Source organism: Patiria miniata, unplaced genomic scaffold, assembly GCF_015706575.1.
Source record: "Patiria miniata isolate m_02_andy unplaced genomic scaffold, ASM1570657v1 HiC_scaffold_7, whole genome shotgun sequence".
In the NCBI taxonomy this organism is placed as follows: domain Eukaryota; kingdom Metazoa; phylum Echinodermata; class Asteroidea; order Valvatida; family Asterinidae; genus Patiria; species Patiria miniata.
Window position 1 is genome coordinate 28055907 of NW_024037074.1, and position 16426 is coordinate 28072332.

The following is a 16426-nucleotide window of genomic DNA, read 5'->3' on the forward strand; positions in this document are numbered from 1 at the left end:
CACTATCATGGGCAACAAGAAAGTGACGCCCTCCTAAGGTTGTAATTGCTAAGGAAAGAAGTCTGTTGTACACGGATGGATCGAAACAGTTGGGTGAGTTTGGGATTGGGTTTGGTTGGGCGAGGGTCAAGATTTGGGTTTGCATGTTTCTGTGTTTGGTTTTGGTATAGGCTGGGTTCAATAAGCGGAGGTGGGAGGCCTCAATATTTTTTGCTCAAATAACGTGGAAGTCTGCACGGTCACCGTATGCCTTGCCAGGCTTTGGACGAACTTTTAGGAAGGTTAAACTGAACCCCATCACAGCTTTTAGTGCGAATGTTAAACGCATGAACTGATATTTACTCTGTGAAGTACCGTAGCGCTGCCTCACCATGGCCGATAAGTTTGAAAAGTACCGAAGAATCGTGAATTCATTCCGCACCGTAACCGAATGCCAACGTAGTTCCTGAAGTACGGGCGTACGACCCTTCCTTCCGCATATTTGTTGTTATTTCTTAAACTGGTAATCGTTTGAAAAAAACATAAAACGTTACAATAGTCTGTCTGGGAAGTAACAAATGCATGTATTAAAATATATTGTTGTTGTTAACAAATATTGTTTTTTTTTTTTTTTCATTTGCATTTCGCATACCGTATACAGCCAGAGATTAATTGAAGTCTGGTGATATCATTTATTTAACCTCGAAAACTTTTTCTTGAAACAAAACAAGAGTTTCAAATTGCGCCACAGTGAACCACGAACTCTCAACTTTTGTTAAACACTTTATTTTGTATCCCATGTTATACATTTATAATTGAGTTGTTGTTCATGTTAAAAGTTGAGTTTTAGAGCTTTCACTATGTTGAAATTGTTTACGATTTAATGTAATTTGAGTTGATAATGTGACACTATATCAGCAGATTACGCAATTATGATTCTATAGTATATATTTGATTCTAAGAAACATTTTTTTCCCAAGTATACATTTGAGGACGTGCTCTGTTTAACAGCTTACCTAATTTAAGCACAGAAATTAATCATATAACATGTAATCAGTATCGAATATAGATACTCAAAAACTGTATTTTGAACATTTTAATTACTTTAATTGAACATTTAGCTTTTAACAATGTGGAAAACCTTGTCCCACTCGTAATACATTCCATCGAATTCCTCTCAAGACAGTAAAATTGCAGAGAAATATTGTCGTTGAAATAAACGAGCAAATCACAGTCTGATTTTTACGAACACAATAATTTCTTATTAAGTACTTAAATCTGTGATTATAGATAACAATTCTAATCCCTTTGGTATAACAAATTATTGCAAACAGAGTCAGTTAATTACCTGTATTTTTGTCCATTTTTGTTTGTTTTGACTTCTAGATTTGGGGATCGGTGTTAATGAAAGGCCGGGTTAACATTGGTTGAGGATGGATGGCGTGGAGGATGAATGATTAGTGGTGTTGAGGGGGTTAGGGATTGAAGATGAGGGGCGGGGAGCAAAATATGATGCTGATTGTTACTTATCTTCCAATAATTCATCAAGAACAATAAATGGCACTAAGACAATGGTGTAGTCTACTTATCCCATTTACCCCACAGATTCTTAAAATGCTAAAACATGTAGACAGAACAAAACGAGAAATGAAAAATGCTGGATGTCAGGCCCATGTATCATTGCCCCCTCCCTCCCCTCCCCCAACACAACCAGAAGCCCACCGACAGTGTTGTTCTGCATCCACCTGTGAAGAGCAGGGTGTTCAGGTTGGCCTGGATTTGAAGGGTGATAGAGATAAGGTGGTTGCGTTTCGCAAATTAATGGGAGATAACAGGCGTAGCCAGCGGGGGGAGGGGGGGGGGTAAGGGGGTATTTATCCCCCCCCAATATTTTGTAAAAACTACCTTTTTTTCCATTCAAATGCCCTTTTTCAACGGGTTTACCCCTCAATCATTTGAAAAGAGTGCCCTTTTTTTAAGAAGAAGTATCTTTTTTTCTGATCAAGTGCCAATATTTAAAAGAAAAGGTGCCCTTTTTTCTCGGGATATGCCGTTTTGGCTGACTTTTTTCGGAATTTGGCACATGTATCGCGTAAAAAGCACCATATATTGGCCGTTTGTGCTCATAATCGTCGGTTTAACACAGCGCCCCCATCGACAGTTGCCCCCCCCCCCCCGCCCCCCAACACGCTTTTCGATTTTACGGAGGCCAAGTGTCCGGAGAAAAAAACCTGTCTACATTTCACCACGGATGTGCAAGTGCCCTTTTCAAAACAATTACCCCCCCCACAATAAAAATGACCGTGCTCCGCCCCTGGAGATGGGTGAGAATGAGAGAAAGGGCATTGGTGAGAGAGGCTGAATAGGGGGGGGGGGAGCTGTACGATTTCCTGACACGCTCATCTTACAAACGCCGGGTATGTTAGGGCCAGTGTCATCGCCACGTGAATGGGGGGGGGGGTTGGATGTGTGCAGGGGCGGAATTCGTGCGGAGGGGTTTATCAGCAAAACAAAGCTGAAGGGAAATAAGGTCCGAATTTCATTTCGTTCGAATTCATTTTTTTTTTCTAATTTATATTTTCTTTTTTAGAAAAGTAAATTCCTAAACGCCCACCGTATACCTATTATGCGGCTGACGTTTGGGAGAGAAAACAAATCCCGCACATGCAGGATGGTAAAGGGTGCACACCGGTAACTAGGCCTAAACCCATCCGCCGAGGTCATGAAAGACAGTTAAACCCTCAAAATATTCTATATTAGAGAGTTCTTGAGCCATAAAATTGGGGATTTGAAGAGATAAGGCAATGAACCCTCTGGCCCGGACTTGGGGCTTCCAATTCTGAGCATTTTGGATGCATTCGGGCTCGAAAGTGGCGCTATTGTGTCATGTTGTGGCAGGATCGTTTTTGAAGATGGCTATTGTTCCACTTTGGGAAAAAATAGGGGTCGCCTTCTTTGGGTGAGAATATCTTGAAAAGTCAATGGTCAACCCACACACAAAAAGGAAAATAAAATAAAAGATGACATGTTGATTACCTTTTTGTCTGTGCAGTTATACCCGTGAGAGTTCTGAGAATTTTTTACAAGAATTTTGAAGCATGGTCATTTAACACTGGTGTCTTTGAGAATTTTAATACAGGGCTGCACCCCAAGACCTGTAAATCGACTCCCAAAGACATAAGTGATAACTACACGTACTTCCCGATTGTTTTTTAGTAATACTCATGATTGTAGATATCCAACGCATGGTGTTTGAAATTTTAATTGAATACATGTAGTATTTCTTTGCCCCCAAAACGAGTTAATACTGTATTTCAAAATTAGAATTTCGTCCAGTGATATGTCATGATGACTGCGTAACATTATGATATTTAATATTATGGGGAAACTGTCAAACAATGAAATAATAATACATGTTTGACCGAAACAAATATAGTATCTTAAACGCGAAAAATACAAACCGAATGAAAACAGAAAGTCAACGTCCAAGAAATATGACACACGCAATAACCCGAGCCTACCAGGCCCAGATGTTTTAAGTTGTAAGTTTGGCCAGTAATCGGTCTTGATGTATTACTCATCAGGAGATTCTATTTCGCAAGAAACCGTCAAACAACTAATGAAAGTTTATTTCGAGAAAGGGCGCGCTAAATAAAACTAGTTTTCATTAATAGTTAAGTTTTCATCAATAGAGGGGGCGCCTCATAAATAGTGGTCTCCACAAAGCGAGCAAATGTCAAGCCCCCATTGGCAAAAAAAACATAAGCCTAAAAGCATTATCTGCAATTGTGTGTTTTCTTGTGGTGTGCCCCTCCCCCAGCTGGTAATGTGGCCCCTCCCCCCTCCCCCATGCCCGGAGCTGGCAATGGTGATGCTCCTCAGACACTCAGGTTAATACTGATTCCCGATAAATTTCTCTCATCCAAACTTCATTTAAGAAAAAAAAAGCTCGTTTCCGGTGTCATATGAAAATCAGACTCCTGTGAAAACTTATAACACCTTCACCCTAGTATTGGTTGAGAATGTCTAACCTTGGTAAAGTAACGTATTTACCAAATTGAATTCAATGTACAAGTTACCTAGATTGCATACTTGTTATGCAGGTAATGAAGATACCCTGAAACATTTTTATATTTTCGCTAAACTCAACCGGGTGCGAAACGCTTGCCCGTGTTTAAGTGCATATGAAAGAAAGTTTTGCATTTTTGAATGAGCGAGGGTGAAAAATTGGACTAAAATTTGAATGAAGACTTTGCTGCTTTCGACCTTACATAATGATGTCTTCTACAAACATTAATGTGATTGACTTACTAGCACCCTATTATCGGTTAAACTCTCTCGCGTGAGCGGTCACTCTACTAATGATCACTACCTAGACACGCACTATATATAATATTAATGACTCTGTATTTCATAGGGTCCTAAATTCACGCTACAAGAGACAACCCGGCGGAGACACGCCCAATGCAGTATCATTTATTAATCCTCGGAAGGATTTGTTTTCTCTCTAAAAACAAACAAACAAAGAAGTGAGTTTGCATTGCACCACAGTGGACCAATGACTCTTAAATGTCATTATTGTTTTTGTTTTGTTCTTGTGTGCCAAAATTATTTTCATCGGATTTTTAACGTGTTAAAAGTTTGGTCTTAGAGTTTAATTCTGATGAAATGATTGTTTACGATTTAATGCAATTTTAATTGTTAATGTGACACTATCAGAGCATTTTTAATATGCAGTTATTATTCTAATGCAAATGATTATTTTATTGTACAAAAGGTGTTGTTTATTTTGAAGTGCATTTACATTTCATAATATCTCTTTATTTGACTGCTTAACTAATTTAGTAATATCATGTGATAAGACATAGAATAGAAATTCTAAAAAAACTATGTTTTGAAAACTCTTGTTTTTGATAATGTGGGACATACATGCCCCTTGTAATATTTAATTCAATTCAATTCAATTCAGTTGACATTTATTTAGCACTCTCCAATAAACCGATACAAAGTTGGATGATGTAAGTACAATACAGTTGTATTTAAACAAGCAATTAAAAATGTGAAGGTAATAACCACCAGAAAAAAAAATAATGCTTTAATTGAATCTAATTATTTAAATTAATATTTTATAATTAATAGCAAGCGAAGTTGAGAAAGAGTAGAATAGGAGAATATAAGGCTGTTCACATAAGCCAAGGCTTGTAGGTGGAACGGCCTGGACAGACTATACGACGAAATACACTCTGGAAGAATGAAATCGAATTCTCCGGAAAGTAGAATTGCAAAGACATTTTGAATATTTACTAAAAAAAAGTTAAAAAAATCGTTTCTCTATTTTTGAAAAATATGTGCAACAAATCATTGAATTACTTTGTATTTCTGTATAGTTATTTTGCTGTTTTGTCGTCTTGAATTTGAGGTTCGTGTTCAAGGCCCGGTACAGATGTGTGTCGACGGGGTTAGGGGTTGAAAATGGGAGGGCGCAACAGCGGCGGCGGAGAGGGGTTTGAAACTCGGGGGGGGGGGGGCATCACCAAAAAGGGGCACTTGCAAGCCCGTGCTGAAATGTCGACACGTTTTTTTCACCGGACACTTGGCCTCCGTAAAATCAAATAGTGGGGGGCTGGTACCATCTTCCAACATAGCGGGCGCATTTAAAAACCAACGATTATATGCTAAATATGCATTATGTGCCCTTTCAAGGCCGTATTGTATGGGTTTTGGGACTTGATTTTCATATTCCTCGTTTATATCAAAAATATCTATACCATTATTGGGATATGGTTATTTCTAAGAAATAGTAAGATACTTTAAGGGCATTTTTGTTGTATCTTGAGGGGGCACTTTACTGTTCGAGGCGGCACATTTATGGCCGCAAAAGGGGCACTTGGGAAAATCGGGGGGGGGGGCAAACGCCTCCCCCAGGCCCCCCCCCCCCGGTTCCGCCTCCCCTGGGGCGCAACAAAACTGATATCAATATTTATTTATCTTTCAATAATTGAACAAGACCAGTAAATATTACTAAGACGATGGTGAAGTCCACTCGTTTCATTTCCCCCACGGATTCTTGAAATATAATAATTAATAATTTGGGAGGCTAATCATCCTTACTCGCAGCTGGGATGCTGAATTGCGAAGGACGCGACTACAACGTGGTCGGGCCGCTGGCACGTAAATTCGCCCATGGCTGCCGGCCACAACGACCCATATGGCCAAGGAGCACAGCCTTAAATCGAAAGTATTCGATTTTTCCGGAGGGAGGAAAACCGGAGGGCACGGAGAAAAATCCTCCTGGCACAGGAGAGAACCAACGCACAACTCTACTCACATATGATCCGTGGCCAGGATTAGAACCGTGGTCACCTTGGTGAGAGGCGAGCAAAGTTACGCACAAGCCACCCACGCCACCAAAAATGCTAGTATACTGTAGGCGGGAAAAATAATGAAGGAAAAATGACACGCATCCCCACGCCTATCGATTCTGTAACGGCCAGCTTGCCGGGTATCAGGCCCTTTTACCTGCCCCCCTTCCCCTCCACTCACAGCCTAACATAACCGGAAGCACATCGAGACTTTGGTTCTGTCCACCGTTGAGGGGCAGGGTGTTCAGGTCGGGTTGGGTCTGAAGGTTGTAAGACATTAATAAGGTGGTTGCGTCCTGCAGATTGATGGAAGATGGGTGAGATGGGGGGGGGGGCAAAGCCTTGGTGAGAGAGGCTGGATAGGGTGAAAGTTGAACCCACGTCAGCTTACGGGCAGGTATGTTAGGGGCAGGGTCGTTGCCAAGTGCAGCGGTGAGGTCTGAGTGCCGGATTTGGTAAAAATGGTCTTCGCATTGAACAGACGGCCAGCTCCTCAGGCCAGACGGCGCAGTACGGACGCCCTGTCCTCTTTGCCACTGGTTGTAGGTGTCCCAACACCCCCCCCCCAGTGATTTCCAAATATCCGATGGCAGATTTTTTTCAGTTAAAATATTATTGCTGTAAGTCTGGTCGTGGTCAAACTCATGGTCACGGATGATGAAAAACGATACGTCACTTCAAACTCAGTGGCGTAAGTGGCGTGCCTCACCACTCAGCCTGCCTGGGATTCGGGGAGGCGCTTAACTCTTTTGAATGCTTCCTCCAGAAAATGAGGAGTCTAAATTAAGGTCCCTATAATGAACCATGCTAATGAGTAATACTTCGCTGCGTAATATCTCTCGAAATACTAGGTTTAAAAACGACACACCCTAGATAGGTATAAGAATAGGTACTGTTTGGAATTGTGGGCAGTATTGCTCAGCTAGAAATCAGGCACACTCAGGGGCACAATTAGTGATTATTTTGGACTTTCGGTAGAATATGGGCCACCGTCTTCTCATTTTTTTTCAGTAGGTATTCTTATAGGCCGGTCTATTTTAGTGGGGAACTGTTAGTTGTCATCAGCAGAACATTGATGAGTGAATTACTAAAAAAAAAGTGGCACTCGATAGGTTACCCAACGAAAAACAAATGTCCCGACACGACTGTATAATGTTGTACAAATAGATTTACTCTTCCTCTTCCTTTCGACGAAACTATTAATAGAAAGGGGAACAACAGCACTCTAGCATTAAATAAGCACCCCTTTCTCCGCCTCAGCCTATTGGTTCGGGATCCGTCGTTGGCTGCCCAGGGTGGTTAGGAGGGGGAAGGGATGGTGGGGCAGGGGTTCGATATGGGAATTCGTGCTTGGCTTGGAGATCAGGCTATTGAAGGCTGGTGTTTCCTAAGGAAAGAAGTTTGTTGCACATGGTAGGATCCAAACAGTTGGGGTAAGTTTGGGATTAGATTAGATCAGGCGAGGGTCAAGATCGGGGTCGGCCTAATGATGTGTTTGGTTTTAGTATAAGTTGGGATCAATAACCGGAGGTGGGAGGCCTCAATTAACGGGGAGGGGATTCTACATGTTCGAGGTGGATTGCATGCCGAGAAGTTGGCATGGCCGAGCGCACGTTTGACTAGTGGATGGGGATAGATGAATGGTTATAATTAAGTTGCCTTTTGGAATTGCTGGGCTCTGCAAAATAAGTATACTTCACCGTATGGACCTGATATTATGCACACAATATATTGAAGTTCTTATTGCTTGTTCTTTTCAAGCTAAATTATTACGCCTTCGTGTTTCTATCAAAAATGTAGACTGCATAACCTGACTACAAAATACTAGCCACCAAATGCGTGGCTCCATTAAATAACACGAAGCGCACAACAAACACTGATTGAATCACGCATGGCCGGTGTACGTCATTATTCTATCCACCAATCATATTTAGTCACCCAACAAGTCGGTAACCACAAGTGAGTGGGTGTGATTGACACGTGCCAGTCACAATCCACGTGTTTGATTGTGTCACCGACATCCTTACAATCATTCCACCAATTAGATGCGTCTATTTGAGTGTCGGTGATACAAGCTTTGGGTTTAACGTGTGACAATGTAACATTAACATCATTTCCCTCTCATCAATATGAAGCGAGTCGGTGATGTGTGATTTACAGCGCGCAGGGGGCCAATCACCAACCGGGCTTGCAAGTTCCTCAGTCACTGCTCGGGAAATCAACGTCAATATTTAAGTCACAAGCTGCCGGTTCATTCCTCACAACGACCGCAGCTCATGTTCACGTTCAGACGACAACCCGAGAGAACTGTTTGCACGATCGAACAAGAATTGCACGGTGAGTGTTTGAAACAATCTTTACGATAATTCTGCTAACTTTGGGATTAATCTTTTTGATATATGATATTGGCACACATGTACTTATAGCCAAAACAGTGCGCTGTAAATATTTCCGACCATGATGATCCCATTCCCATACGGTTATTCGATAACTTATCAGGCGATATTGGTGCTTGAATCATAACCAGGTATTATGTTGCATAGACTACAGCTGAATTAGCTCTAGTCTGAAAAGTTGATGCGCATTCAGACCAACATTTTGTGAGGCCAAAATCAGGCAATGATATAGCTAAGAGCAAATAGTCAAGATTTTGTTATTTGTTCGGAATAAGGAATTCCTGTCTGACAATATTTCTGCTACTACTTACATAGTGCACTCTCGACGCACAATAATTACCCAAATACTGAATAGTGAAAAACAACACTACAAATTAAAGGAAGTTTTATAGTTTTTATTGCCATTCAGATTCGCCGGTTTTCCAGTCAAACATGGCTGTAGGTTTTTCAAGAGTGTATTACATCTAGATCCTCATTGTTATTGAAGTTCACGCACTTACACAATTATTCAGATGAAAAATTTTAACCTTTTTTTGTGTTCAAAGAAAGAAATCTTGCGGAAGCTCGACACTTGACCCATAGTATCAGTATGATCTATCACCCGCTTTGTTTTCTTTCTATAGTTTTCCCTGTTTATTGTATCAGACATAAAATCCCGATGCGATCCGCTCAATTTTTTTTCCGGCAATCACTGTAACCAATTAAGGAGAAAAAAAATTATACGGAAGTTGGCCACGGAAGAACGTATAAAGGAAATCGGGACATCTCTAACATCCTGTCCTATGTTGTGTTATTGAAAACTGGGATAATCTCAATACCTTTTGCACTTTGTTTTTAAACTGTGTCCTTCACTAGATCACAATGCGTCATTCCGGTTTGATCACTATATAGGCCTGAACGTTCATACTTTCAAGCATTGCACGATAAATGTGTCACTGGTTAGAAGAGACTAGAGGGCGCAAATACAAACGGACCAGATCATTATTACACACACAGTTTTATTCAAGTTCAAATTGCTTTACTCCGCTGGATTCATTTCTCGAAATCCTGTTAACCCTAAAGGGGCCGGGTTATTTTGACCATCTCTCAGCCGGGGGGGGGGGCGGATTTCGCCCCCCCCTAAGATCTCGGCCATCGAGTGACAAAATTTTTTGAAACTCAGCACATGCATAGAGCAACTCTTCCTTAACATGCCCAAGAAATTTCATGACTATAGGTCAAAGGGTTTTGGAATTATGGCTAATTAATTATTCATATGTATGAATGGCAATTCTGCTCGGTGTACACGACGTATATGCGAAAATTCAGTTTTCACGGCGCGTAGCGCCGGAAAATTTTTCACTACGTGCCAACCCGTGGGCCGATTTTTATGTTTTTGGTATCAAAAGATGCGTAAAGCTCGAGGCTAAAAAGTCATAACAGCTCGGGTTGCGAAAAAATTTTTTTAGAAGCTATCGCGGAAAATGTTGAGGGGGGGGGCGGATTCCGCCCCCCCGGCCCTTTTAGGGTTAAGAGTTGATGTTTGTACAAATTATTCGGACCGTTTGTTTAGCTGTCCGACTTCCAAGTTTGAAGCATCAGCTTTCATGGGCGTTGCGAGAGGTGGGGGGGGGGGGGGGGGGGCATTGGGCGCTTGCTGCCCCCGGACATGCAAAAAATAAGGAGAAAAAAGGGGGAAAATAAAAAGACAGGCGTGGAATCATACTGTTGTTAATTAAATGGGAGTGGGGGCAAAACAAGAAGAAGATCAATCGGGAAAATGCTGCAAAATATTAAAAGGATGGGGGGGGGATGTGCTTCGGTCACTGCCGGAGGGGAGGGCGCCCCTCCGCACCCTGGATCCGCCACTGATTTTGCTACACTGCCCGATTTTCTTGAAAATGTGTAACATTTTGTAAACGTATGCATGAAGTTGAAACCCTTAGCGGGACTTAAATCCAAAGCACATGTGATTTCGATGCAAAGTAACGTCAATTGCCTACCTGTTTTTACGCGTATATTGAAGACACCCTTAAATATTTTGATTGTTCGCTAAATTCAACTGGGTGTGAAAATGTTTGCCTGTTTTATGCAAATTTGAAGGAAAGTGTTGCATTATTGAACGAGCAAGGTGTGAAATTGGACGGAAAAAGCTAGTTGAATAAAGAATTTGCTGTTTTAAAACTCACATAATTACGCTTCCAGAAACATTTCAATGTCTTAGGCTTCTAGTACCTCGAAAAAAATGCAGACATTTTTTATTTGTAAAACGAATTTGAATAAAGGTGTTAATGAGAGCGTTTAAATACATTGAATGCTAATTTCAGGCAACATTTACTTTCCCGAGAAATTTCATGTAGCCACATTAAAACATGTTGCTATTTCTGGACGTATTCGACCAGGAAAATACCCGTCAAATAATAATTTTTCCATTATTAATTAGTATCATTTTTCCCGTTTTCGAAAGATGATTTATCATATGAAACAAGTCTATTTTTTTTTTTGCAGTAGGCCTTATTTTGGGAGAGTGCTCAAAACTTCATTCATTCTATCATCTAGCCACTTAACCCTAAAAGGGCCGGGGGCCGCAATTCCCCCCCCCCCCTCAACTTTTTTCAGCGCTAGCCTTGAAATTCTTTTTTTTTATTTTCGCGACCCAAGCTGTTATGACTTGTTAGCCTCGAGCCTTGCGCATCTTTTGATACGCGCCGCGAAAAAATAATTTTCTCATATACGTAGTTTACACAGAGCAGAATTACCATTCGTACATATGAATAATTAATTATCCATAATTCCAAAGCCCCTTGACCTTTAATCATGAAATGTCTTGGGTATGTTCATGATAGGTTGCTCTATAAATGTACTGTCACTCAATGGCCGATATCTTAGGAGGGGGCGGAATTTGCCCCCCCCCGGCTGAGAGATGGTCAAAATAACCCTGCCCTTTTAGGGTTAGCATTGTTAGGTTCTGATATGCATGTTTTTTTTCTTTATGTACATTCCTTCATCTGAAAGTCATGTCATGTTATACTTTGTTTCAACACTATCACACAGTATCTTCAAGGGCAAATCCAGAGTGTTTCCTGCCTGGGTGGATGTTGTGCCGGGAAAAGGGGTGGAAGGGCTCTTTCAAGTGAAATGTGGCCTGATTTGATAAAACTTCGGTCACTGCTGGGGAGAGGGCGCCCCATCCGCACCCCTGCATCCGCCACTGATCTTGCTAAACCTCCCAATTTCATTGAACATGTGTTACTTTGGCAAACGTATGCATGAAGTTGAATTCCCGAGCGGGACTGAAATCCAAAGCACAATAATTCACTGCAAAGTAACGTCAGTTTCAATTGCCCACTTTTAAGGCGTATAATGAATATTTCCTTAAATATTTTGATTGTTCGCCAAAATCAACTTGGTTTGAAACTGATTGCCCGTTTTTATGCGAATTTGAAAGAAAGTGTTCATCACTGAATAAGCAAGGTGTAAAATTTGACGAAAAAAAGCTATTTGAATGAAGAATTTGCTGTTTTAAAATCCACACAAATATGCTTTCAAAAACATTTCAACAACTTACTAATGGCTTAAATATACATACGATTTGTATTGGTATACTAATGAATTTGAAAAAAAAAAATGAAAGCGTTTGAATAAATTTAATGTTGATCTCAGGGAACATTTAGTTTCCCGAGAAATTTCACAAAGCGAGATTAAAACATGTTGCTTTTCCTGGACGTATTCCGATCAGGAAACTACAAATAATCATTGGACCGTTGTTTTTATTAGTGAATAATTGTTCCTGGTTTCGAATGACTATTTATCAAATTGGAAAAAAACCTCATCATTGAATACGGGCGATTCCCAATAGTGCGCCTCCAAGAGTTTGCAGCGCGTTGGCCAATCACAATGCGCGAAATCAGTCGACCTTTTCCAAACGGGCGTTGGGTCGACAGATTTTGCGCATTGTGATTGGCCAACGCGTTGCAAACTCTTGAAGGCGCACTATTGGGAATCGCCCGTATTCAATTGATGAATTATTTTTTTCTTTCCTTACTAAAGGTTCTGAGGCAGTTCAGTCAAACTTAGTGCCATTAATGTTTTGTTCGGAAAACGGAATTCCTGTCTGACCATATTTACGCTACTGCTTTCATTCTGCACTTTCATCAACAAAATTGCCCAAACTGCCTGAAGGTTTCTCTAGTTCCTGAAAACAAATTTAGATTTTTGTCGCTAGAAATAGCACACTATAAATTCATGGAAGTGTTTATTGTCAATAAACATGGCTATTCACGTTTGACTGTTTTCTAGGCAAATCTAGTAGAATGTGTTTTCAAGAGTGTACTTGGCCTAAACACCAAGTTTCCTGCTATTATTGAAATTCACGCGCTCTCAATATTTCAGACGAATGAATCTTTGTTCCTTTTTGTTAACATTTTGGTTACAAGAAAACAATCTTATAAGTATACCCTTACCCATAATTTATAGACCATTATGATGAATTACCCCCTTTGTTTTCTTGCTGGTTTCCCCTGTTTATTGTATCACTTTAAGTTTCAAACATAAAATTCCTGTGCGATGCACTCACATGTTTTCCCGGCAATCACTCAAACTAATTTAACGCTGTGGAAATTGGTCACGGAGGAACGTATCAGGAAATCATGACAACGCAAACATGCCTGTCTTATTTGTGTTATTAATAAAGTGGATATTCTCAGTACCTTTGAATTTGTTAAACCGTGTCAATCTGCTAGTTCACAGGTGCGCCATTCCGGTTTGATCATTAAGTTACTTTCAAGCGTTGCAGGTTAAACGTGTCACTGGCTGGAATAGACTAGAGGGCGCAAATACAAACGTACCCGATCATGATGATGCACACAATTTACTTCAATTTCAAATTGCTTTATCGAGCATGATTCATTTGTAGAACTGATACATAGAGTTGTTGTTTGTAGAAATCATTCGGCCCTTTAGCTCTGCTGTCCGCATATTTCTTAGAAAATGATATATGTCAGGGAAGGAAATATGCATATCAGAACTTTTAAAATTGTTAATGTCAAACTGCAACCATCTTTATTAGGTCGCAGTTAGAGCATTTACGATTTCGTTTAAATGTTTCTCTTTCACGTCATGCGAATTTTCAGTTTCTATTTGAGATGCTAGTAACAATTTTACAAAGGCCTTTTTCGGAGGGTGATTATCTTAAGAATCAAAGTCCCAATGATCAGAATTTTAAAACTCCGAATTTTACAAGCTATATTTTTCGTATTGGGAGGGGTCCGGAAGCGCGCCACCAGGTGTCAGCTTCCAGGTTCCATTGTGAGGGTTGACCCCCCAAAAACTACGCTTTTCATACCTTTTGAGCCCCTTGGCGTCAGAAAGGCCTTGTCATAATAACGCCGAACGCATTCTCTTATATTGTTTCTCAAAGTCAGAAATGTCTTTTAGACAAATTCTTCAGTTTATCTTAGCTCAATATTTTCTCTACTCTTTCCTATTGATTTATTTATTTTGTTTAGGCCATTCTCGATTGATTTGTTTTTCGTTTGATGTATTGGTTTCTTTACAGATGAAGATCTGCGTCGCCACCATTCTGTCAATCGCCCTCCTTCTGGGTAACTCTGTCAAGCTCCGAGCTTCCGTTTCTGGGCCTGTTCCCTCGGACGGTGATGGTCCTGCATCTCAGGTGTGTCAGCAGTGCTGCCAAGGACCTGCTGCAATACCCGGCATACCAGGTCTGCCTGGGCCAGTAGGACCGATGGGGCCGTACGGTCAGCCGGGGTCAAAGGGCGATGCAGGTCAGCATGGTGAGATTGGCCCTATTGGACCTATGGGTGAGCGGGGAGCACCTGGGAACAAAGGGTCTAAAGGGGACGATGGGATTGGTCTGCCCGGCAAGATAGGTCCGAGAGGTCTTGTTGGAGCAGCCGGTCAGGCTGGTGTCAAAGGTCAGAAGGGTGAGCCGGGGGAGACGCTGGACGACTCCAACCAGCGGGTGGCATTCACCGTGGTGAGGACAAGCCAGTTCACCTCTTCCAGTCACGACACCCGTTTGCCCTTCCAGCAGACCGAGATACTTTTGTCGGGTACCAGCTTCGATCTCGAGACCGGTACGTTCACCTGCAGTGTGCCGGGCACCTACGTATTTTCCTTTTCTGTTCTTAAGTATAGCAATAGTGGTAGCCTTCACATCCATCTTGTTAAAAACAGTTACTGGGTGATCACTACTTATGGTGAATCAAGTCAACGCGGTCAGTTGTCTGGTAGCGCTGTGCTGGTTCTGCAGCGTGGAGACGCGGTGTATTTAGCGATGTACGGTCGGGTGCACAGTGATTCCACCCAGCACTTCAGCTCATTTAGTGGCTTTCTCCTTAACTCCGAATAAATAAATAAATAATCACCACGCATGAAAATACAGTAGCCTTTCGCCAAGTCCATCGTCGCTTAACTTGCCGGCATTAGACAAAGACTGGAGCGGGAGACCACACACGCGAGTAGTGAAGCCACGAGGCCTTTTGCCATCTTGTCAAGCATTTCTTATGTGTTTTCGTAGCTTTAAGCCTCGATGGCCTTGGCGAAAGGCTAGAAAATAAAGGGGCAGGGCTGTTTTGCCAAAACAATAACTAATGAATAAAAAGAAATTAATGTTCAATATCTTAATAATAAGAATGTCAACTAGAAGTTGGCGTTTGTGTTGAGGTACAAACGCAGAGTGGCCGGGCAGGCAACTATTTCATTAAAGATATAATCCATCATGTGTAATTTGTGCATTTTGTTCGTTTGAAGCAACAAAAGTGCTCAAAATCTAAAGAAGGGTACTGAACAACTGACCTGATGAAGTTTCAGCTCAGCTTCAGCTGTATATTCCGAGAAAAACAGCATTCTAGGATTTCAATTTCAAATCAAAAGTTGCTGAATCATGTTTTGAATTGGGCCTGAATTCAGCGTCCGAGACACGATCTCACTGAGCCGATTGCAGCTACGCGATGTCGCGCACTGATCCGACGAATTATAGCAACCGCGCGTGAGTGTGCGTCGTGCCAATGCTTGCGCGCGCTCCGCCGAATAACAAAACGAACTACTAATTTAAATTTCCTACGGTGCGTCTTAAGACGTACCGTTGGAAAGGCCTTCTTTTGTTGATTACCTCAAAATGACAGCTTGCCAGAAAAAATAATTTCTCAGGGAGTTTAGTCCCCTTACTATTTTTCAACCAAGTATGTTTTTCAACAATAAATACGCCAGTTACTTTTCGGATAGCTGCAAATGATGGACTATAGCTTTAAACACTGCCCAGTTAAGTTGTGAATAACTAACTTGGACCTTCCGGTTAACCCGGTGTTAACGGCCAAGCGAGCTCCCGTACACGACAAAACAATTTCAATCAAAACATGAAACGAAAATCGCTTGTAATTTGACGCCCAATGACGTCATCATGACGTTAGAGTAAAATGCACCACTCGGGATGAACATTCGTACCATATACCGTTTAGGAGAAAATCCGCAGAAAGTATTGTCAGGAGAAAGAAAGAAAGAAAGAAAGAAAGAATGAAAGAAAGAAAGAAAGAAAGGAGGAACGAAAGATTAATCGGAACAATTGTAAACAGTAGTCGGGTTGTGCCCGACCACTCAATTAGTAATTCTTCTTAATATATTGATAACATTTTTACATTAACATCTGAAAACGCTTTATAAGACATCAAAGAACATAAAAAAATACTC

General features: G+C 41.2%; 1 protein-coding gene across 1 annotated transcript; it reads left to right on the forward strand.

Moving 5' to 3' along the window:
- Positions 1-1626: 1626 nt before the first annotated feature.
- Positions 1627-15089, forward strand: LOC119745082 (complement C1q tumor necrosis factor-related protein 3-like). The gene is made up of 2 exons (XM_038221304.1): positions 1627-1746; positions 14544-15089. Exons 1-2 carry the CDS (start codon positions 1627-1629, stop codon positions 15087-15089), a joined length of 666 nt encoding a protein of 221 aa, XP_038077232.1.
- The last annotated feature ends 1337 nt before the right edge of the window (positions 15090-16426 follow it).

Coding starts and splice junctions, on each gene's coding strand:
- LOC119745082 (XM_038221304.1), top strand. CDS start 1,627: ATGAAAAATGCTGGATGTCAGGCCCATGTATCATTGCCCCCTCCCTCC. Junction 1,747..14,543: donor GTGAAGAGCAGGGTGTTCAG/GTTGGCCTGGAT, acceptor CCTATGGGTGAG/CGGGGAGCACCTGGGAACAA.